At 36.4% G+C, this 24,033-nt stretch overlaps 1 protein-coding gene across 4 annotated transcripts in view; it reads left to right on the top strand.

The window, feature by feature from the left end:
* Positions 1 to 15,610, top strand: part of DGKH (diacylglycerol kinase eta) — a 163,069-nt gene extending 147,459 nt beyond the window's left edge. For all 4 annotated transcript variants that reach the window (XM_033104430.1, XM_033104431.1, XM_033104432.1 and 1 more), the window contains one exon: positions 1,972 to 15,610. In XM_033104430.1, the coding sequence (XP_032960321.1) occupies positions 1,972 to 2,061 (90 nt within the window). In that variant the 3' untranslated portion in view covers positions 2,062 to 15,610. The remainder of the gene's footprint in view (positions 1 to 1,971) is intronic.
* The last annotated feature ends 8,423 nt before the right edge of the window (positions 15,611 to 24,033 follow it).

Here is a 24,033-nt window from a genome sequence, read left to right as displayed (position 1 = left end):
AGCTCTAACGCATCTTTTGAGCAAAAATTAATATACGACCGGGTCTTATTTTACTATAAGACCGGGTCCTTATAATATAATGTAATATAATATAATGATATGATATAACATACTATAATATATAATAAATAATTATATATAGTATATAATAAAAGACGCATTAGAGCTGATGGTCCAGCTAGGTCTTATTTTCGGGGAAGACACCAATAGCAGGCACTGGTGTCCTATCTTCCTCTAGGATTTGGCCTTGCTTTTAAGTTTGTTATTTTAGCACACACGCAGGAAATGTATACCGTGTTTCCTCAAAGATAAGACCGGGTTATATTAACTTTTGCTCCAAAAGACGCCTTAGAGCTTATGTTCAGAAGATGTCATCCTGAAAAATCATACTAGGGCTTATTTTCTGGTTAGGTCTGATTTTTCAGGGAAACACAATAGTTGCCTTAAGACTGTGGATGACCTAGAGTCATATGAGAATATACTTTTCAGGGTCAGTTAAATATTGTAAAAATGTTACCCTGAAATTATTCCAAGTTTGAAAAGAGTACTGGCTATCAAAAGAGGATTTTCCAGAAGGATTCAGAATCGTCACTAGCGCTGTTGTTATAGAACTCTAATTGCTCTTAAAGTATATGGAAGAAACTGTGTGTGTGTGTGTGTGTGTGTGTGTGTGTGTGTGTGTGTGTGTGTGTGTGTGTGTGTCTGTCTGTGTGTACGTATGTACTTAAAACAGTTTGGTCTACTTCATTTACAAGTTTAGAAATAGGGGTGGCCAGTTAGCTCAGTTGGTTAGAGCATGATGCTAATAACACCAAGGTTGCCGGTTCGATCCCCACTGTGAGCTGCGCCCTCCTTAAAAATAAGTAAGTAAGTAAATAAATAAATAAATAAATAAGTAGAGAAAGTTTAGAAGTAAACAATGCTCTTCATCTGCAAAATAGAGTGGATATTTGGAATTTTTATCTTCTCAGAAAAACAACCTTGTGGTACTTTATAATCTTTTTTCTAGGCTGCTTTGGAAGTCATCATTTTACTAATTTTCAAATATTTTAAAAACTCTGTTTTGTAAAGTTAAGTTATTTGACTTCATGTATTAGCAATTTGATTATGCCCATGACACGTAAAGACGCTGTGGAGTTTGGAGGCCTTCACCCTTCCTTTTAATTTTTCACATAGTAAATACTGTGTTCATCTTGGATGCATTTCATTCATTCCTGCAACAAGGATTCATTTGCCTGCTATGCAGTCATCATACATTTCTGAAAGTTAACTATTGAATTCTTGGTTCTTTATAGGAAGGTAGTTCCTTAAGAAACAAGAAGAGTTGTGAGGGAAAGGAACCAAAGTGTTTGAGGAAAAGCATCAACCCACAGATTACTGTGTTTAAGGAATTTTTCACCCTTACACATTACAAAGTGTAAAGAATATTTAAATATTGCTCTCAAATCAAAGGTTCTAAATGCAACTGCAAATGCATTTACATTCCAAACTTAGGAACTAGGCACCTGGTATCTTCCTTTAGGATTAGGCGTCACTTTTAAGTTTGATATTTTATTAAGGAAATGTATAGTTGCCTTAAGACTAGTTGTGTCACACATCACTTTTCTCAGAGGTCACAAAAGGACCTGCGTTTTTTAAAAACAGAAGATAAAGGAGAAACTAATTTTGACTCTTGAAGAGCTGCCATTGTGTACCATTTATGAGAATGTTACATTTACGAGTTTGTGTAGGATACGATTTTTCACTGGTTGGTAATTTTTCGATGTCAGGTTATTTTTGTTTTATAAACTTATTTTTCTAGCTTTCACTTCCTGAATCATTGAATATAAACTAAAATAAATGAACTGAATGCTCATTATAAGTTAAATATTTAATCCCCAATTTTCTCTTGTCAATAAACTTCTTTCTCTTCTTTCTTTTCTTTTCTTTTCTTTTCTTTTCTTTTCTTTTCTTTTTTTTTTTTTTTTTTAGGACCTGGGGATACTGAAAGTGGGTCATATGAAGCGAATTCTCCAGGGAATTAAAGAGCTTGGAAGGAGCAGTCCTCAATCTGAGGTGTAATCTTACTGGTGCTATTCCTCGGAAGGGAAGTAATTGCTACTTAATACAGAGTTCTTTGAAGCAGTTGGCTGTTCTTGTGTAGTTTTCTGCTTAGAGAAATTAGCACCACTGAGGCCACCCGTATGGCTTGATATGTTGCTGTGGGTGAAAATTTTGATTAGAGGTATTAGAAAATATTTTTGTGCCAAAAAGGACATTCCACGAAGCCATTTTCTTATTTTGCAAACTTGATATGTTGAAGTATGTTCATGTTAGTAAAACAGTAGGAAAAATCTGAGACAATTGCCTTGTCTAAAAGGGGGAATTGCAAAATGTTTCCTTTCCTTAACCTAGTCGGATGGAATGTTCTCACTGTACGACTGCCTAACTTGGCTAAGAATCCTTAGGTCTCAGTTTTGGAGGCATTGGCTTCTTCCTTAAGACCCCTGAGCAGGGGACTAAAATATAAATTAAGTTGTGTTTTGAATATTAGATTGGTAATACCTCAGATTCCTAGCACTCAATGGTCTAAGAATATGACCCAATATTATGAATGAAGGCAAATCTTAGTGCACGCTATTCCTGCCTGAATTGTCTTTCTTTTCCTTGCATGTCACATCTAATACTATAACACTTAGTTTTAATGTCAGTTTTCATGGAATTAATTTATTACTACCTTAAGTACATTTTTATTAGCTAAAGGCACTTTTCTGTTCTTTGATGTGGACTTTTGCATAAATATTCTGTATCTAAGAATTTGTGAACATGTGTCTGTGCCATAATCAGCAATGATATACATCTTCTGCAAGTCAGCCGATCATAAACAGTAGGTATGCACAGTAAGAAAACTCTCTGGGTATTTTCATAAAATTTCATGTTTTGTCATCTAATACTTATGCTTTCCAAACCAAAATTCCCACATTGTATTCTTATTTTTCCATTTCAATTTAATAATTATTTAATACTCTGTTTGCATTTATAATATCGTAGACTGCTGACATTCAGGCTTTTCTCCAAGGTCTCAATAGGGATTTGTGTACTGATTGGTCACCCAGACTCACCCTCTGGCTACTCTTGACACAAACTTCCCAACAAGAGAAATTTTAATTTTTTTGCTTAAGGGCTTTATATTATTATTATTTCACTTACTTCTTTTATCCTATCAGGTAGATATTATTTTTCTAAACCACTGTAATTTAGTGTAGCTAATTAGGAGTCAACATTACAATGATCCAATCTTTGAAAGCCAAAGCTATACATATTGAAAACTCATAAAAATATCCTTAAATAAGCTTTCTTTAGATATTCTATACCAAAAAATTAATTATAACATTTAAAAATCTTCTATATAAGAGAAGTAAACAGGGTACTGACCCAGTGATGACAATTTTCATAAAGTAGCCTTCTAAGTAGGTGCTCAGTAGATATACATACATACATACATACACCATATACATGTACACATATATCTGTATATACACATATGTACATTTATATGATAGGCACACATATAATCGTAAAATATACTCTCTGTTTTCTAGACAATTATTTGCTGAATGCTTAAAGAGACTTTTTGATGGGAAAGCATTTAAAATGAACTATTGTCAGAGATACGATTTAATTACATCAAAGGAGTTTAAGTATTTGACACTTTATTCTTATTTATAACTTTAGTATTTAACTACTAGTAAAATCACAAAATTTGGATATCTTAAAAGTAAGTGAACCCGGTGGGTTCCTGACCGAGTGTATCTGAATATTTTACCTAAGTTGTGAATAAATGGATATTTTCCAAAGGGAATTACATCAAGTAGCTTAAGAAAGTAAAAAGCTACTCATTTAATAATTTTGATATTATCCACACCTATGAAATAAAAGGTCTTTTCCTGTCCCTTTTCTAGGCCCTCATCCTGCCATGTGTCCTTTTCTTCTGGCACTTTCCTGTGAAATCAGAATAGTAGATGCCTGGTTCTCAGAACTCTGCTAACAGTACAGATCTCTCTCTGTCCAGCTCTGCCAAAAAAGGAAAAGTGGGGGAAGGAGGCAAGGAACTCTAATAAAAGATGATTTAATATAAATATCTTTATTGATTTTCAATCCCCCAGCAAATCCCTTTGCCCATAGAAAAGATAAGCGATTACATTTTCAGAATTCAGAGTTAGATATAAATGACTGGTTTTGTTGTTGTTGTTTAGTGTTGTTGTCTAGTGTTGTAGTTGTTTAGTGTTCACTCTTAGATAACATCTCTCATATATACTGTAAAACCTCAGTTGATGGAATTCTTAGCTAGAATTTTCCTGCAAACAGCTTTCGGATGAGGGAAATCCTTTAAAACGAGAATTTGATATCTTTTTTGTTAAACAAGAACAGTTTTTCCTGTATGCTTTGTCTATGCATGGCTGTGCCCAGGTGACTTCCCTCACACCTGTTTGCCAGGCTGGTGCCATCAGAGCCTCCTGGGAGCCCTGTCAGTATCCCCGAGGAACCAGCTTCTTCTAACAAATGGGGTTCCAAAGACAGTAGGAGGAGCTGCTGCATGGGGTCAGATCACAGCTCTGGGGAGGGCAGGGGGGCCTCTGCCTTGACCACACAAAGCTGGGGTGAGTTGCCCAGACCTGCCCCAGATTACCAGCTGTAACTGCCACCTTTCCTCCCCACTAGGCTCTTTCACATGCAGGTAAGTTGGGAGGGATGGAGAGGAGTCCCACTCAACATCCATTTCCTTTCAGTCTCGAAGAACTTGCTTTTCAAGAAGGAAAGAGCCAGGGTCAGGCAGGCCTAAGTAACATTTCGAAGAATACTCAGTTTCTCTCTGGCCTCTTCCCACCTTTCTTTCAGAGTTTCTTTCCCACTTCCTGGCTTCCTGTTTTCCCACAGGCCCAACACAGTGATGGTTGCTCAAATTCTCACTACCATGTACTACCCTTTCTTCATCAACTGTCCCACTGCAAAATGACTCCTTTCGTCTCTCCCCACCGTAGCACGCATCGTGGGTCATCTAATGAAGTTTTAGGAAGAAAACAATGTAAAGAAACTGCTTTTACAGTTTGCATTTTATAAAAGGAAACCTGCTAATCTAAATGAATTAATGGATTAGATAATTTGGGTGTCATGATACATATTGCTGTGGCTGAGAAGAGGGGACCCGTGAATGTCTAGGCACGTGCTATCCGATATCATAGCCACTAGCCACATGTGGCTATTTAAATCTAAATTAACTAGAAATTTAGTTTATCAGCTGTACTAACCACATTTCAAGTGCTCAGTAACCATAGTGGACAACACAGATACAGATGTGGAACATTTATTTCCATCATTGCAAAAATTCTGGATCGCATTTGGTTTAGAGCATCGCTACTCAAAATGTGGTCCATGAACCAGGGGTCTCCTTATCACCTGGGAACTTTCAGAAATACGCAATCTCAGATTCATTCCAGACCAACTGAATCAAAACCTTTTAACAAGTTTCATCAGGTGATAAGCACTGGTCTAGATACATTATATCCCTCCTAGATTTGAGGGACCTGAGGTCTTCAAAAGGTCCTCAGAATAGCTCACTCCCCAAGTCAGTATTTCCTATCAAGTCCCCAGATTATCCCAGAAATCAGCTGAAATGCTGATTCATACCGTAGCTGAGTTTTCTTCTCAGTCCTTCTTCCTAGTTCTGGTTCTAGCTGAGCCCTACCTTCACAGTGGTTATATTTTGGTAGCTAAAGCAGAGCACAGGAGATTGGCTAGCATACCTGGCCTCTCTCCAGCCCCCTTGCCCCTCATCTAAGTCACTGACTACCATCACTCAGTTTGTTGCTCCCGCGTCATTCGCATTTGTTCACAACAAGGAACATTTCAGAAGACTATGTACTGAGATAAGACCGAGTCAGTCTCCTACAATTTGTGCATTTTCACTTTCTCTTATCAGTAGATTATCTTGTTGACACAGTTCATGCTTGAGGACACGTAGCAACACACACGTTAAAAATCATTAGGCATGAAAAAAAGAACCAAAATGATTGCAAATAAAGTATTTCATTAAAGCCCTTGAAGAAGGCATGTTTGTTAGACTAAATCTGTTTTTCTTACTGTGCTAATTTATCTTAATTTTCAGATAGCTAATAGTTCCTTAAAATAGTACCTGAAAAATACCATTTCATATTCTTGACCTTCAAAATACAAATTACTTGATTATAAGACTTCTTCTAATGAGTTACTGTCTGTCAGTAATCCTGCACTTAGTTTTTACCTATTGATAAAATTCACCGAAACATTACTGCCTAGAGATCTTCAGCCGATTTTCATGAATACAGAGGGCCCTACTTTAGTCTTCATGCAGGTTGTTTTGAACAGGAATCGAGGAAGGAAATATTCATGCAAAGCTCTGACTTAGAAAATTATAGCAGAAACGTCTACACATCCTTCTACTGTAAATCATCTGTTATCTCGGTTGGGGCTGACAACATAGTGCACTTTCATGTTACACAGATATGAATTCTTTAAGGATATAACTTTTCATTAAGTTATAAAAACATTACATCTATTAACCTTGACATCTAAGACTTCTTGTGCACTATTTCCCCCTCCCCAGAAAACATCCTGTATTTTTCACGTGCAAGTTGGATAAAACAGTGGGTTTAGAGATTGAGGATACAAGTGGCAGTTTTAAAACACCAAGTTCTTTAAATCAGCCGGAAAGAGTGAGAAGTGAAGATTCCTCAAATACTGTTAGTCAATGGGATAGCCTCCCTTGCCTCTCACAGCCCCTCCCTCTTTCCTCACGTCCCTCCCTCTCTTAATAGCCCCTCCCTCTCTTCACACCCCTCCCTCTTCACGGTCCCTCCCTTTCCTCTCACGCCCCTCCCTCCCTCCTTCGTATGGCCGCCTGCCCAGCACAGTGGGGGCCTGGGACTTGTTTGTGTCTGCTATGGCAGCTCCCTGTGACTTTTGTATAGCAGTCTGTGTCAGATGGGTCATATGTTGCCTTTGCAATAGATGCCTTCCTAAAAAAACAAAACTGAAAGGGTCATGGTTATTGGTTTTATAATAAGCAAAACATTAATTTTTAATCTTTCTTATTGTTTTCTCTTTATTATTTCCACCATGTTTTGTTTAGAGATAATTTCTGTTAGAATAAAAAGTTATAAAGGTTTATAGAGAACAGTGAGATAAAAGACAGCTGGACTGCACCTGTTTGTATACTTTGTTATTTTCAGGAATAGAAGTTTAACAGTAACTGAGACTGCATTAAACTCAGTAACAATGTTTTAAAAAAATTACTAATATAGGTGAACAGATTAATGTTCTTTATGTAACAGATATTCTATTTGTATATATTTATATTCTCTCAATTTTTTATGCACTTCCAAGTTTTTGTTGGAAAAATAGAAATGAATCCACTACTTAAAAGTTCTAAAAACGTCACACAAAATATTTCATTTTAGCTACAAGTTATTCATTACATAGGAATTTATTAGTAGTCTGGGTATTTCATAGGAACTGCATTTCAAGAGTAACTTAGCCAAACTTAAAGGAACATAGGGTTACTTTAAAAATGTATTAAAATAAGTTTTATACTCCATAATGCCATTGAAATAATGCAGTTAAGGTATGCAAGCTAAAAATGAAAAAGAATATATTTTGTGGTCCTTACTGTTTGATTGCACTATTTCCTACAGCTTAGCCATGTCTATTTCTGTATTCTAAGTATTAAGCTAATATGTAACTAAAGATTTCTTTCAGTTCTGGTAACTGGTAACTAGTGCTGTGAAAGGTTTTGGTATTGTAATATTCCCAGTTTTGTAAGTTATATATTGTATATTGAAGATGACTAATAAATTGGAGTAATATATTTATCTAGAGCTGGGAATTATGATAATTATTTTCAAATCTTCAAGTAAGTTTTATCAAATCTTTCTTTTCCTGTTAAGTGAGAAAAAAGTCTCACTTTTATGTTAAAATGTCTATTTATACAACAGATTTCTCCTTTTACTGGTTTTATTAATTTTCATATTAGAATTTTTCTTATCTTTTTATACCAAAATAATTATCATGCTGGTTATTCAAACTGCCAAGATGTATTTTAGTTTGCTGGACTTTGGCAGACAAAATATTTAATAACACACCAGCTTTGTATGTTTTGTGGCTTTGGGGGCAAGAATTTTACCTTTGAATCTTTTAAGTGAGTTAGTGCTATTATCAGCAGTCATTAATAGACAGTGTTACCTGTAACCATCAGTAGAAGGTTTTCACAAGTTGTATAAATCAGTGCATTTATTTATTATGTTGTGAAATTTAGTCTTTATGCAAAATGCATAGTCTAGCTTTTTTGTTACTGCTGTCGCTTGGAATGTAATAGCTCTGTTAACGATTTACTTACGTACTTGAAGTACTCATTTCTGTCAAACAGATGCCCAGTTTTTTTTTCCTGTAAAACATAGTATTCTCTACCAACATAGGTAACAGAATAGTAATAGGGACTTTGTTAAAAAATAATTTTCATGTCTAAAATAAATATTGAAAAAGGCATAAAGCCAAAGTGAAATCACCACTATTAAGAATTTAATGTAACCAAAGGATTTATTGTGCTATATTTTGCGAATTCGTATATAATTTATATTTGAGTCAGAACTTCTTTTCTGTGGTAAATTTTCAATTTTTATCGTAAAAGAAATCTCAGTGATTATACTGCCAACATTTAAATGCACATTAAGAAATAAACCCCCCAAAATATCACATACCTCAAGCGGCTCGCTGTGGGTTCCAGGGTGTATATTTTTTTAACATATTTGCTTTTGACTCTGGGCTACTTTACTGATAGTAACCATGATGGATAATGATTTGTTTGTTTCTGTCAATTAAGTCAATGGGATTATTTTCCTAATGGGATTTTAATTGAGTTTTGAGTTACTTTGTTTAAAAGTATTCTCTATTCAACTGTTTAAAAGACTAAAAAATCTAAAACATAATGGCACAACATACCACACAGAATAAAATCACATGAAGAAAAAAAAACACGCTGTTTTGACTTTAATGTGAGTCAGTGTTCTATACCAAAGAAATCACTTTAACATGTCCTAAATTCAGTTGTTTTATTGCTTTACAGTATAAGCAGTAGATGAATTGTGAACTATTTAAGAACTATACTAGGCAGTTAAGAATTTACTATAATTTTAAAGACAGTTTTATATTACTTTTGCTGTTACACAAGCAATTATTAAAGTCAGGATAAAAGAAAATATGTGAGAAACCTTATATGGCTATTAAAGGAAAAAGAAACTTGAACTGGTCATGTTGGAAAGATTTGGAAATGAATAGTTTGAATGTAGATATGGTTTACTTTATACTACGGGAGCACAAAACGTGTGGGATACATGCTAGACACAATACCACAAAAATGAAAGATGCCACCAACCTGGTGAAGTCTGAGACTGCATCTGTATCTTATCAACAACCAGTGAGTCCAGGGGGCCCATTCTGTGGAAATTTAGGAGTCAGTTGAGCAGTAGCTTGGATGACCTAATCATTTGTATTTCCTACATGAGGCCAATATCTGTGCTTTGTCAACCTAACAATTTGTATAGGGAGAACTAGTTAGAGGGCTTCACTAGTTCCTGTAGAAGAACTCTGGTAAATACAGATGAAACCATACCATCAGACTAACAAGATTTTCGTGAACTTGCCAAGCCTTAAATTTTTTGCAATGATAGATTTTCCTTTCATTGAAAACAAAAAGTTATTAAAATTTATAATATACATAGCCGAATTCCGTGATTCTGGAGATGGGAATATGGTTTAGGTTTATTGGGTTCCATGACTGGCACCGGCTCACTGTATCCTTTCTACAAACTGTATGTTTTGTGCCTCAGTTTCCCCAATTAGAAACGGCATACAATATTATCAATTATAAGTACGTAGGAATTTTTCTTTTCTAAAAGGAACTCTATAAGTGTGAATCATACCTAAATTTACCATTCCTTTCCCACCGCCATTTGAAATATAAAGCCTTCCAAGACTATAGCATGAACATGAAAAGTCCAAATTAACATCCCTTGATACTCAGTTTAAAAATGAGCATGAAGTGGCACTAATACTGTCTGTACCTGAGGAGCTTGTGGGCATTTTCATCTGTGTCCTACCAGTTCATAGTATTCATTTTGGGATAGACTAAAATCTCACTTCTAAAATCTTCAGAAATTTAGTAGTATTTTTTTCCATACTGACCCCAAACAACCAATTTTATAGCAGTGATTTTTTTTTTTTTTTTTTTTTTTACTTAGGATCTTCCCATCTTTTGTTATATTAACTCCCCAAAGAGGAAATTGTCTCTTTAAAGCGGTTAAAAGAATGGGACACGGGATTTCCTTACCTTGCTTTACCCTTTGACGTCACTTACTCTCTATGCCAAGTGAGTGGGGAATGCTTTCCTTGCCATTTGACCCCTCTAGCCTGCGTCACTGGCTACCTTCGCTGGCTATGGAATGGTACTCCCTCATGCAAATATCTTCAAAACTTCCTATAACGAAACTACACTAGAGATTATCTTAATTATTACTATAATGGAAATTGGGGTGCAATTAAGGGAAATAAATTAGAAGAACCCGGTTAGAATCATGAACTATAGATGAGAGAAAATAAATATTGATTTTATTTTTGCCTGACATTCAAATTTAGTCACTGTCTGATCCTTGACTTAAAGATTTTGCTAAATCTGGTGTTGATTTCAGCACAATATGATAACTTGGAGCTCTTGTAGCTTCTCCTCCCCTAAAAATATTGAAAGTATAAGAGGGGGTAAGCTTCTTGACACAAGGGAGAAGACTGAATCAGAACTTCTTCGCATGGTATTTTGACTTGTCTTAACACAACTTCATTTTCTTTTTCTTTTTTTTCTTTTTTTTTTAACCTGGATACATTAACTCATCAGACTTTATTCATATTTAGCCAGTTACCCATTAATGTATTTTCCATGTTCCAGGAGCCAGCCAGGATCTCATACTGTGGTCCCTAGTTGCCAGGTCTCCTTAGATTGCTCCGATCTAGGACAGTCCATGGTCTTTACCATGACCTTTCACTTGACCTTGACACTTAGGAAGAGTTCTTGCCAGTAATTTTGTAGAATGTCTCTCAATATAAGTTTATCTACTATTTCCTCATGAATAAATCCAGATTATGCACTGGGGACAAGAATAACACAGAAATTATTTTGTACCCTCAGTACATTTTATCAACATGTATTTTGTATATCAATATATCAACAAGTCCTGATTATAACTTTGTTGACTTGGGAAAGGTGATATATGCCGGGTTTCTACACTGTAGAATTATAAGTTTTTTCCTTGAGGATTCTTACTGGTCATAATTATTACTGTGCTGTTTGCCAAATGGCTATTCTCTCTCAGTTTATATAGATATACTAGATACATAATATCTACATACATATATATATATATATACATAGCCAGTTATTTATTTCCCTCAGAATGGAATCATAGTTATTTGTTTTATGAGTTATAATCCATTACTAGAGATATTTATTTTGTTGCCAAAGGATCCCAGATTTGACCATTGGGAGCAGTTCCAGGTTAGCTCCTGTGTCCTTCTGACATGCCCCGTCATTTTGTGAGCACTTCCAACTTCCTGGCATTGCAACAACCACTATTTCATCCTGATACCCTTGATTCCAACACAACACCAAGAACTCTCATTCTGGCCTTCTTCCTTTCCTCAAGAGGCAAGTTTCTCGAGAAACTTGCCTCTTCCACAATGTACTTACTTACATGCTTGGTCCTAGAATATAATATATAAAAGACTTTCAGAAATGCTAAAACATTCCCCTGTGAAAAACAAATTTACTAACTAAAGTACAACATTATATACAGATCTTTCTAAAAAAGGGAAGGGCAGGTAACTGGAAGGTGGTAAGGTCTTATGGCCTTACAACTTCATTTTCTTAATGACAGATCTCTCATTGATATTCCAGAATGATTTGGTACAGTGACAGGAAGAAACCATTATTCTGGGAATTTGCTTCCCACATGACCTGATGCACAGATGCCCTTAGTGTAATTAAAATTAATTACAATACTATTTAGAGCCGGCCCTGTTTACAGATTTCCATTGTACGGTAGTTTTTCAATATGCATAATGTTGAGGATGACAAAATTGCAAACTTGATCAGCTCTTATGTTTACTCTCCTCCTTTACTTGAAAAGCTTTCAGAAAGCTTTTTGACAGTTTTCATAGCAACATTATGTGATTACATTCTTCTGCCAAGAAACTCATAAACTAAAATATGGAACAAAACAAATGCTTCATTCTAATCTTGGTTTTGGATTGTGTAAACAAAAGCATTTTATATATCAAAGTTTTTTTCAGTATTTATGCAGTTGCATATTTCATTTTTTGGTCCACATCAAAAATTGAATTGGCATTTTATGTTCTATTTCTAATCAGTTGCAGGAAAGTAATAATTCCATTACCTTTATCAGTACAAGCCTTCACCATTTTTCTCTCCTGGGCTTTTGCTGTCATTTTTCAGCAACCAGTTTTCCTACGTTCTTTCTCTCCCATCTGTAGTCCATCTCCCTCACCGCTGACATAGTGATCTATCTAAAACACAAATTTACTTTGCATCCCTTTGCCTGAAAATTCTTAAATATGCTCTCCTTTTTTTATAGCATAGCAACCTAACTCCTTAGCATGATGGATAAGCGTCTCTGTGACCTTGCTTTTTTGGCACATTTTTTTAGCATCCTCACCCCACCATTTCCCACCTTTTTTTAAAGCATCCTCACCTACCATTTCCTCTAACGACCTTCTGTAATTCCAGAGTTTGGAACTACTCACAACTTGATGCCTTGGCATCATCACATGCCATCGGTCAACTCATTCATGACCCAGTTCAAGCTCCCCAGCCTGAGTTGTGTTTCATCCATGCTCCACAGAACCTTGAAACTTTTTCTGTTAAAATAACATCACATTTCAACAATTTTATATATAATATGCCTGTTTGCCCCCACTGAATTTCTTTCTACCTTTGTAGTTTCACTGTCTAGCTAGCACATAATAGGGCTTTGAGAAGTGTTTCTGAATGAATGAAGGTAATGGAGAACCCAAACTTCTCTGTATTTTCATACTTTCACAAATGAAAACTTAGACTTCCCGAGAGTCCACACGAGGGGTGTGTGTTTCATGAGCCTGCATGCACTCTGGGAAACCAACGGAAGATAAACAGCAGGAAAGAGCAGTTGCTTAGAATCTTTTGTTGTTAGCTGTTCTTAGAAATATTTCCCACATCTGAATTCTTGTTTCTAAAAATGAGGCTTGCCAAATTTGCATATAACTGCCAAATTTTTATTTGTGATTCATAAACATGCCCTAAAGATGGTCTTTCTCTTCTGCAGACATTCAGTGTATACAATCTATATAAACACATATACTGATTACCTGCACAAAACAATGAGACTTCAGAAAGGAAAAACAATAATGAAGATGAAATTTTCTTTAAGATAATATTCAGCCAGAGATACTGACTGAATTTGGGTGATTTTTAGGTCATTTACATCTAACGACTGCTTCATTGTTTTGTGATGCACATGGCAGAAGGCTTGTTTGTGACTTTCATCCCTTTTCATGAAGAACATGAAGACTGAAAACTGTTACCCGTATACTACAGATTCATGTTCATTTCAGAATAGACTGAAATCTCACTTCTAAAATCTTCAAAAATTTAGTAGTATTTTTTTACGCCCACCCCAAACAACAAATGGTCTGTTTTTCTTTTGTGATTTCATAGTCCAAAATGCATGTAATTAAATGCCATCTTCCTTCACTTAATAGACATTTTTCTACCATCTCTATACTTGGCACCTGAATAGATGCCAAGTGTACAAACAAAAAAGACATAGCTCTTGTCTGGTAGAGTTCATTTGTTTTCATAATTATTTTTCTACAGTCCATTTAAGAAATTGGGAGGACATTTTTTAAACCAAGTATTCCTCAGAGTATTTCAGAGAAGTGGTCTCCTTCCACGCTAAAACACTAACTCAATTCTGTGTCATGAAGAAGTAATCCTATTTTTGTATCCATAGTTTTTGTATTTTTAGGTCAGCCACAAATAGTTTTTGCCCATCACTTGTCAAGTACATCTTTCAGCAAATCTGTAGAACACCATTCATTTCCACAACATACGTGTGTGTGATCCAAGAGACTAGGATTTGTACAACATGAGTTAAGTTTCAAGTTTATTTTAGGAAGGCTTATATCCCTATTAATGACACATACACCAAATATATGAGGTATACATTGTGAACCTAGAGTAGAGGGGAAGCGTAATGCTTCGTGGTATATAAGGCTCCATTTGAACTTATGGGTTAATATTTCCACCTCTGTTATTTTTACTGGGGAGTAGGGAGTAATAATATTTAACAGGTAGCATACTTATCTAAGTATACTCCTGGTATTTGTATGCTGCAATGCACTGATACATAGATGAAACACAAATATTTGAGTCATAAAAAATGAACTTCTCTGAAGATTTACAAATGCTTCATTCTAATCTTGGTTTTGGCTACATAATAGGGTTCATTGATGAGAAGGAAAGAATTGCCCTTTATTGTCAGTAACTATGGAAAAAACCTTACTTGTAGGTAGATTTACATTTTGATAGGCATATTTTGATACTTTATGCTATTCCCCTTCAGCGTGAAGTATCAACTATTTCTATGTCCTCTGGCAAAAGAAAATTCTTAGCTTGATACAACTTCACTCTTTGTTCCACGTTATACAAGGTTCACAAAAGAAGGCTCAGAAGGCTACACTTTACCCTTCTATTCAGCATATTGGTTTTTACTTTTTAATAAAGATACCTTTCAGTAACTATTTGCCTTCTGTTTATCATCATTGAAAACACGACAGTAGAGTTCCTTTTGTCCCTTACATTGCAAAAGATAGTTTTAATTTAGCCTTTGATTTATTATTTATAGTTAAGAATTTACTACATTTTGGTAGTCTGTTTTGAAACCTGTATCTGAAAGATGCAGATCATGTCTATTTATTACACAGTGGGCTCTGTTTGCTGCAGAAAAGGGTGAAACTTTTAACTGCTTAGCACACTTGCCAGTGAAATATACCTGACAGAGCAGAGGTTATAACTTTGGCTCTAATTACTTTTAATAATGGTAAGAAAACGTGAGTTTTGTTTGTTTACATGCTGTTTACAATGGCATAATTTTTTAAATATATACGACAATTGAGATATTTATTGCATACTATTTTAAAGATGTTTTATGTGTCTCCACCTTTGGAATATATTGTTACAGTTCCTTATACAGATCATTTGGGTGGCTTTGTTAACTAACGTAGCTAGCAATTTTTATGACTACTAAGTGACCAGTTTTCTGTGCCTTTTATTGCGGGATGCATGACTATGTATTTATTGTATGGAAGTCACTGACATGTATATTTTTGTACTTTGCTGAGTGTAATGGTTGATCTCAACGTATGTGACGATGAGAGAAGCCTTTTCCAAAGGGCACTGCCTTCAGGTCGTCCTTCTCAAATAAAAAGAATGCATTTGAAGAATGTGTGAAGCCTACATTCTTTCTGGTGGGAAATAATAGTTTTTGAATTAAACTTTTTATTTTGAGATAATTGTAGATTCACATACAATTGTAAGAAATCATACAGAGAGAGAGAGATACTCCAAGCCCAGCACAGGCAGCTACCAACAACAGATCACTTTGTAGCTCCTACCAGGCGGCCCCAGGCCAGACATGGGCAGCAGCTGGCCTTGGCCTTCTCTGGAGCCTCCCTCCAGAGGCCCCAGGACCAACACATCTAGTGGCTGTCTCCAGACCACACCAGAGCACCACCCAATTAATGCCACAAACAGCACACCCAAAGGTGGACTGGGAAGGCACCAAAAAGAGCTCTGCTAAAGCAAATCCCATTTCATGGGTGAGCCTGTGCACTATAGATTGTCTGTGGTAGTCATGGCCAGTGCTTATAGACAGTCAGCCTGAAGGTCAATCCCTCCCAGTGACATGCCAACAGCAATCAAAGCTCAACTACAGCAGGAGGGCACACAAGGGACACACCTGGAACACCTGGCTCAGGTGACCAGGGAGACTGTGCTACTGGGCACCACAGGGCACCTATACATAAGGCCACTCTACGAAGACATAGCAGCCCTACCAAGTACATAGAAACAAACACAGGAAGGCAGACAAAATGAAGAGACAAATATGCACCAAATGAAAAAACAGGACAAAATCTGCAGAAAATGAACTAAACACAATGGAGGTAGGCAATCCACCAGATGCACAGTTCAAAATACTGGTTATAAGGATGCTCAGTGATCTCAGGGGTATCTTCAGCAAAGAGATAGGAAACCTAAGGAGGTAGAAAACAAAAAAGAGCCAGTCAGAAATTAAGAATATAATAAATGAATATATTAAAAGGAATCAGTAGCAGAGTAGATGAAGCAGAGGGTTGAGTCAGCAATCTGGAAGACAAGGTCACAGTAAACACCCAATTGAAAAATTGAAAAGAAAACAGAATTTTTTAAAAAATGAGGGCAGATGAAGGGACTTCTGGGACAACATCAAGCATAACGACATTTGCAGCATAGGAGTACCAAAAGTAGAAGAGAGAGAGAGAGGAGGGAATTGAAAACCCATTTAAAGAAATAATAACAGAAAACTTCCCTAACCTGGCAAAGGAAATAAACATATAAGTCCAGGAAGTGCAGAGTCCCAAGCAAGATGAATCAAAGAGGCCCACACCAAGACACATCAGAATTAAAATGCCAAAGGTTAAAGACAGAGAGTCTTAAAAACAGCAAGAGAAAAACAGTTACATAGAAGGGAGCTCCCATAAGACTCAGCTGATTTCTGAACAGAAACGTTGCAGGCCAGAAGGGATTGGCAGGAAATATTCAAAGTGATGTAAAGCAGAGACCTACAACCAAGATTACTCTGTTCAGCAAACCTACCATTTGGAATTGAAGGAGATAGAGAGCTTCCCAGGCAAAGAGCTACAGGAGTTCTTCACCACCAAACCAGTATTACAAGAAATGTTAAAGGGACTTCTTTAAGAAGAAGAAGAAAAAAATGTGTATTAAAACTACAAATAAGAAAATATCTCAAAGAAAAATAATTCTGACAAAGGCAAACACGTAATAAAAGCAGTGGATCAACCAACAATAAAGCTAGTACAAAGGTTAAAAGGCAAAAGTAGGAAGATCATGTGCAATTACAACAGTAAATTAACATACAAAAGAAGTAAAAAAACGATAAACAAAGTTTAAGGGAGTAAAAATAGTAGTGATTTTAGAATGTGTTGGAATTTAAGCAACCATCAGTTTAAAGTACACTGCTATAAACAGGTTGGTATATATGAAGTACATGGTAACTACAAACCAAAAATCTACAAGAGATATACAAGAAATAAACAGAAAGGAATCCAAAAACACTATACAAAGTCATCAACATACAAGGGAAGAGAGCAAGAGAATAAGAAAAGAGAAAAACTACAAAAGCAATAAAACAATAAAATGGCTTTAACTACATATCTACCAATTAATTTAAGTGTAAATGGATAAATGCTCCAATCAAAAGACAAATGGTTAAAGAAAATGTGGCGCATATATATATATATATATAGTGAAATATTACTCGGCCATAAAAATGAATGAAATCATAACATTTGAGACAACATGGATGGACCTAGAGAGTATTATGCTAAGTGAAATAAGTCAGACAGAAAAAGACAAACACCATATGATTTCACTTATATGTGGAATCTAAAAAACAAAAGAGGCAAACTCACAGATACAGAGGACATACGTGGTTGTCAGATGGGAGGGGTTGGGAGGCTGAGTGAAAAGGGTGAAGGGGTTAAGAAGTACAAATTGGTAGTTACAAAATAGTCATGGGATGTAAAGTACAGTGCAAGGAATATAATCAATAATACGGTAATTGTATGATGCCAGGTGGATATTAGGTGTATTGAGGGAATCACTTTGTAAGTTATATACCTGTCTAACCACTATGCTGCATACCTGAAACTAATGTAATATTGAATATCAGCTGTAATTGAAAATTTAAAAAAAAATACATAAAGTAAAATACTGATTGCAACCTATTAACATGATTTTATAACCTACTAATGAAAGGGTCAGCAATTTTTTTCTATAAAGGGCCAGGTAGTAAATAATTTGGGTTTGTGAGCCATGTGCTCTCTGTCAGATCTACGCAACACTCTGCCACTGCAGCGGGAAAGCAGCCATAGACAATATGTAAATTATAAGCATGACTGTGTTCCAATAAAATGTTATTTACAAAACCAGATGGCAGCCCAATCTCTGCACTAGTGGGTCACAGCTCACAGTTCTACAGTTCTCAAAATGCAGCATTAGTTCAACCATGTCCCATGCTCAGCTGACAACCCAAGAATAATCTGGAAAGCATGTTAGAAAGTGTCCAGGACCTACCCCAGACCTATGGAATCTCTGGGGAAAGGCTCGAGAACACCACTTTGATCGTCCTCTCTGGGTGATTCTTACCGGCAATCTGGGTTAGGAATCACCGATCTCCAACCTCTCCAATCACCGTATCTCCTTTTTTACAGAAGATAAACTAAAGCTCAGAAGGCTAAGTTCTGGGCTCAAGGCAATTGTCAACAAATTTAAAGAACCCAGGTCATACAAACTAGGGACTCTGTCCACAGTGCCGTAATGTTGGCAATTAGTAACAAGAAATCTGAAATAGAACATAAAACTTACCTCTTATAATTTGTTCAGTACATGCATCCCTGCAGAAATCAGCAAAAGTAATAACTAATAAAAGGACAGAAGCCAATGCCCATTAAACTGACAATAAGAACATTAAACATCTCGAATCTACTATAAAATGTTGTTTAGCCCAAAGGCATAAATGTCTAAAAAGCTCACTATGCCATGATGACAATTTCTCAACCAACAAGAAACACAAATATGTAACACTAATTAGCTTAATTATGATTTGGTGAACTATGCAATTTCAACTAGAAGTCAAATTATGAAAGCATTTCAGCTGATTTGAAAGTGATTATAGCATGCTGGCAATATGCTCTATTTGATGCTTTATGTTATTTTTTTGCTCTGAAGTAATTTTTAAATTTAAAAGTAAAATTTGGTCTTTTTATTAAGATAGACATTATCTAGACTTAATGTATGGGCTTCAGTATATTGAAACAATTAAAATGAGTTAAAATTGGCACAAGAAAAAATGGAAGATTAATGAATTATTTCATTGTAAAGCTCTGTGAACTTAAATGATAATTTATATTCATTTTATGCCTACTCATATTTGTTCTGCAGTCTCTGATAACTTTAATTACAGAGTCTTTTAGGTATTAACTAAAGTCATTTCTTTCCTTTGTATTTTGAGTCTAAATAAAAGGAAAGCTTCCAAGCCTTGCTTTGAATGGCTGTTTCTTCCTCGTCCTTGTCTGTGTGATTTTTCCCCCTGCCCACATACCCCCCCCCCACACACACACACATATGCGCGAGCGCGCGCACACACACCCTAAATCACATCCCTATTGTCCTCCCTACCTCCACTGCCAACACCACCTCTTCTCCACCTGTCAAGCTCCTGCTTATCCACAAGGTGTCAACTCAAGTGACCTCCGAATGGAACCTTCTAAAATTCAGCAAGGCAAATTTAGACTTTCTGGTCTCTGTTCCCATTACACTTTGTGCCCATTTATGGGCATACCTTGACTACAGCAATTTATATTAGCTCATAATTATTAATGTAGCTTTTTCCCCACTAAGTTGTCTGTTTCTTAAGGACAGAGCATATATCATTCGTCTTGTCTCCATCACATTCCACAGAGCGTGGCTCATACCTGGTCTTCCAAAAATATCTGCTGAAAGAGTGAAGAGAGTATGTCATTTGCGATATTGTGTTTAAAACTCTTACATCTGTGTTCATAGGTGACATTTCACTGCCTTCTTTTGTTTGGGAGTTAAGGTTATAGTAGCTCATACGATGAATTCAGGGAGTACTTCCTCTTTTATGATGTGAAATAATTTGTATAAGAATAGAGTTGTCTGTTCTTGAACTGTATGGTGGAATGATCTGTAAAACTCTAGTCATAGCTTTCTTATTCCCTCCTATTTTCTTTGGGTATGTTCTCTTTTATTTTCCTAACTCCTTGGATTGGACGCTTAGTATATTCTCTTTATTAATAAAAACATGTAAAATTATCAGTTTTCCTCCAACCCTACTTTACCTGCATCCCACAGGTTTTTTTCTGTTTTATTATTTTTAGGGGCTGTGATGGGTTCAAGATGGTCGTCTGCTTGTCTAAGAATCCAGGGGTCAAGGTTCTGTCCCCTAAGGGAGCTCAGTGGGCTGAGCTCTATCCCCAGTTAGAAAACCCAGGCAGAATCCCAGTCAGACCACCAGAGTCACATGATGGAAGCAGGAGACAGCTTGAGTTCAAGAGAGAAATCCTGGGGTGCTGGGACTCAAGAGCAAGTCCCCCAGACACTAGACAGGCACTTGACACTGGCTCCAGGGGATAAGCCCTCCAACGGGCCCTGCTCAAGACTGACCACGCATGTGCGAGCCTGCTGTGGACAGGGTTCATGCATCCCACAACTTTCCGTATGTAGTCTCATCAACATCTAATTTCATATGATATTTAATAATTTATGATTTTTGTTCTTGGATTCACAGGATATTAATGTGTTAAAGGCAGCTTTCCACTCTAGACGTGATCTAGTCGTAGCTGATGGCATGGGTGCTGCTGGAAGGTGTTTTAGCTTAAAGGGGGTGGGGGCTCCCTGTTAGACTTCACTGAGGGTGGGGTCCTGGCTTGGCTGTCTTCCTCCTAAGACCCTGGAAGCCCTGAAAGTAAAGCTCAGTGTCGCCATTTTGGCAAATGCCCTCAGATAAATCTGATCAGTGATAAACTTAACTCTCTTGGTTCTTGTCTGCATTTAGATTTTATCCAGCATTTTCAGTTATTTACAAAGGGCAATTTGTTTCTTTTTTTAACCAAATCTGAATCTGCATTGTCCAAAATGGTAGCCACCAGCTGTGTGTGGCTGTTAAACACTTGAAATGAGGCTGGTCTGAACTTAGGAGTACACGTCAGATTTTGCAATGTGGTATGAAAAAAGGAATGTGAAGTGCTTCGATGCTGATTTTTATACTGGTTAAATATTGAAATGATAATATTTTGAATAGATTGAGTTAAATAAAAATACATTATTGAATTAATTTTGCATGGTTCTCCTTTTTTTAATGTGACTACCAGAAAATTTAAAATTATATACATGACTTAGGTTAGATTTCTTTTAGACTCTGATGGTTTAAATAATCTAGTCTGCGATATTATTTAGGAAATGTACCTGGTTTTAATCATGGTATTAGATTAGTCTTGTATATTATGAATGCTCAATATATATCATTAGAATACTTATTAGTTTATGTTTTATGAGCATAAATGGGAATTTTATTTTTTCAATTGGATAAGAATTTTTTAAAACTAACTGTGTTCTAGTTATTTTTGAGAATTTTCATTCTAAAAGAGCATATAATAAACACTTGATTTGCTGTCGGTGTTATCTCTCGGAAGTGACAAGACTTTGGCTTATAGAATATCATGTTATTTTAGAGAATAAAATATGAAGGTAGAAAAATCTGGGCAGTGTCAGGCATGTTCCCTAGACTTTAAGAAAGTTGATACTTAAAAATTAAGGGAGGAGAAAAAGTTGTTCAGTAAATGATGCTGGAATAATTAGATATTCATAAGGGAAAATAAAAATATAATAGATCCCTCCATCACACCATACTCAAATATATTCCTAATAAATAAAAGACATAAATGTGAAAAGCAAGCCTCAAACTTTTTAAGAGAAAATATAAGAAAATGTTTTTATGTCATCAACATAGGTAAGAATTACTTTAAATAGCCCATTTTAAGAAAAGATTCGTAAATTTGACTAAGTAAAAACATAATAAGGTGGTGTTCAATAATGAACAATATAAAAGTTAAAAGACAGACCACAGACTGGAAAAAATATTTTCAAACACACAAGTTACCATGGATTAGTATCCATGATATATGAGTATACGTATGTATATGTGATATATATGTACATATGTATATAACATGTATGCATATCTCCTACAAGTCACTTATTTTTTTTAAGTCAGGTTTGTTGAGGTATAATTTACAAACAGGAAAACTCATCCTTTTATAGTACAGTTCTGTAAATTGTGGCAAATGCATACAATTGTGCAGTCACCATTACAATTAAGGTATACAGTATCTATTTCATCTAAAAAAAAAAATTCTGTAGGGCCTCTCCCTCCCCCACACCAACCTTCCCAGCTTTTGATAATCATTGATGTATTTTCTATTCTTCTATTTTTGCCTTTTCCAAAATGTCATTTAAATGGAATCGTATGTCCAGAGCTTTGTGCGTCTGGCTTCTTTCACTTGGCATAAAGATACGTTTTGGAGATCATTCATCTTATTGCTTATATTAGTAGTTTTCCCTTTTTTATTGCTGAGTGGTATTCCACTATATGGATATACCAGGTTGTTTATTCGTTAGTGGAAGGACATTGGGATGTTCCCAGTTTCGAGCGATTATGAATACAACCACTATAAAAATTTGTGTACAGGTTTTTTATTAACCCATATGGATAGAGGCCATTTTATTTGTTGATATACTTTCTTAGTGTGTTGTCAGTCTGGATTTCTGAGTGTCTCTTGAGCCTAGATTCCCTGATGTTGTATTTTGTCTGCTTTTTGGATCACCTCTTATGCTTGGCGTTGGATCTTTTGACACCTGCTGTATTCATGCATTACCTTTGGGATACGGAACTCTGAGCTCCAGACTGGATTTCCATGTAGCTCTGTTGCCTAAAACCTGTCCCAGTCTAGTAGTTGAGTGTAATAGATAGCCCCAGCTAAGAGTGATGGAAATTTACAGCTCTCAGCACTTGCTAAGCTTTCATACTTCCTTCCTAACCTGTGTCAGACTGATCAAATTAAACACTGTTGGTATCCAGGCCCTCAAAATAGAAACCCATTTATTAGGACACAGCTGTCTCTCTTTTCCTTTCTTCACTCCTCAGACCTAGAGATAAAGTACTTCTTGGCAATATAACCTTCTATCTTAGAGATGGCAGGGGCATTGTGGGTCCTTTACGTGTGCACCCAGGAGGCATGCATGCTCCCCAGCTACTTGCCTTGTGAAATGCAACTCTTTTGCCTTAGGTCTCCTGAAAACTCTGCATTTAAACAGCATGGCCCTTGGGCTATCTGAAGATTTCTCTCTGGCTCTGTGCTACATTTGGCTGCTTCTCTCCAAGACCCCTCTGTTTATCTCCCTTTTTGAGACCAAGGCTCGTGCCTGATTTAGCCTCTTCAGCAACTGGAACACACCCAACCTGAAGCCCATTGTCCTCAAGCCTGCTGACTCTGATCCCAGATCTCCGCTGCTATTTTGTCTCCATTCCGCAGGCCAGCTCTCAGGGCAAGCATATGAAAAGAGAGTTCAAGCTTATAGTGGAGCAGAGTTGTGTTTGTTGCCCAGTTGATGCCTATTGCTCAATTCTGAGACACCTTTGGGAATCAATAACCAGCAAGACAGTCTCTGCCTGCCTTCAAGTGGCGCAGCAGTCAAATTGGTTGTATAGAAGCAAAGATAATGGGTGAAGCAGGAGCTAGGCAGAGTCAGCCTAGAGTAAATTATCCCAGGGAGGCTTCCTGCCAAATGTCTTTTCAGGAATTCTCAGGGGGAGTCAGATCCTTGGGGATAAGAAGTGTGCCCTCTCCTCCAAGTGTACTACAGAGTTTTCTAGGGACCAGGTGACAGTAGAAATCCCAGCATTACTGGCCTCTGGCCATCCCTGTAAGGTAATGGCCAATGACCACAAATGACGAGCAGAGATGAGGTGGCAGGCTCTGAGCACCAGCCTTCTGCTTGCA

Source organism: Rhinolophus ferrumequinum, chromosome 4 (assembly GCF_004115265.2).
Source record: "Rhinolophus ferrumequinum isolate MPI-CBG mRhiFer1 chromosome 4, mRhiFer1_v1.p, whole genome shotgun sequence".
NCBI classification, from domain to species: Eukaryota; Metazoa; Chordata; class Mammalia; order Chiroptera; family Rhinolophidae; genus Rhinolophus; species Rhinolophus ferrumequinum.
This window is presented reverse-complemented; position numbering and strand designations above follow the sequence as displayed.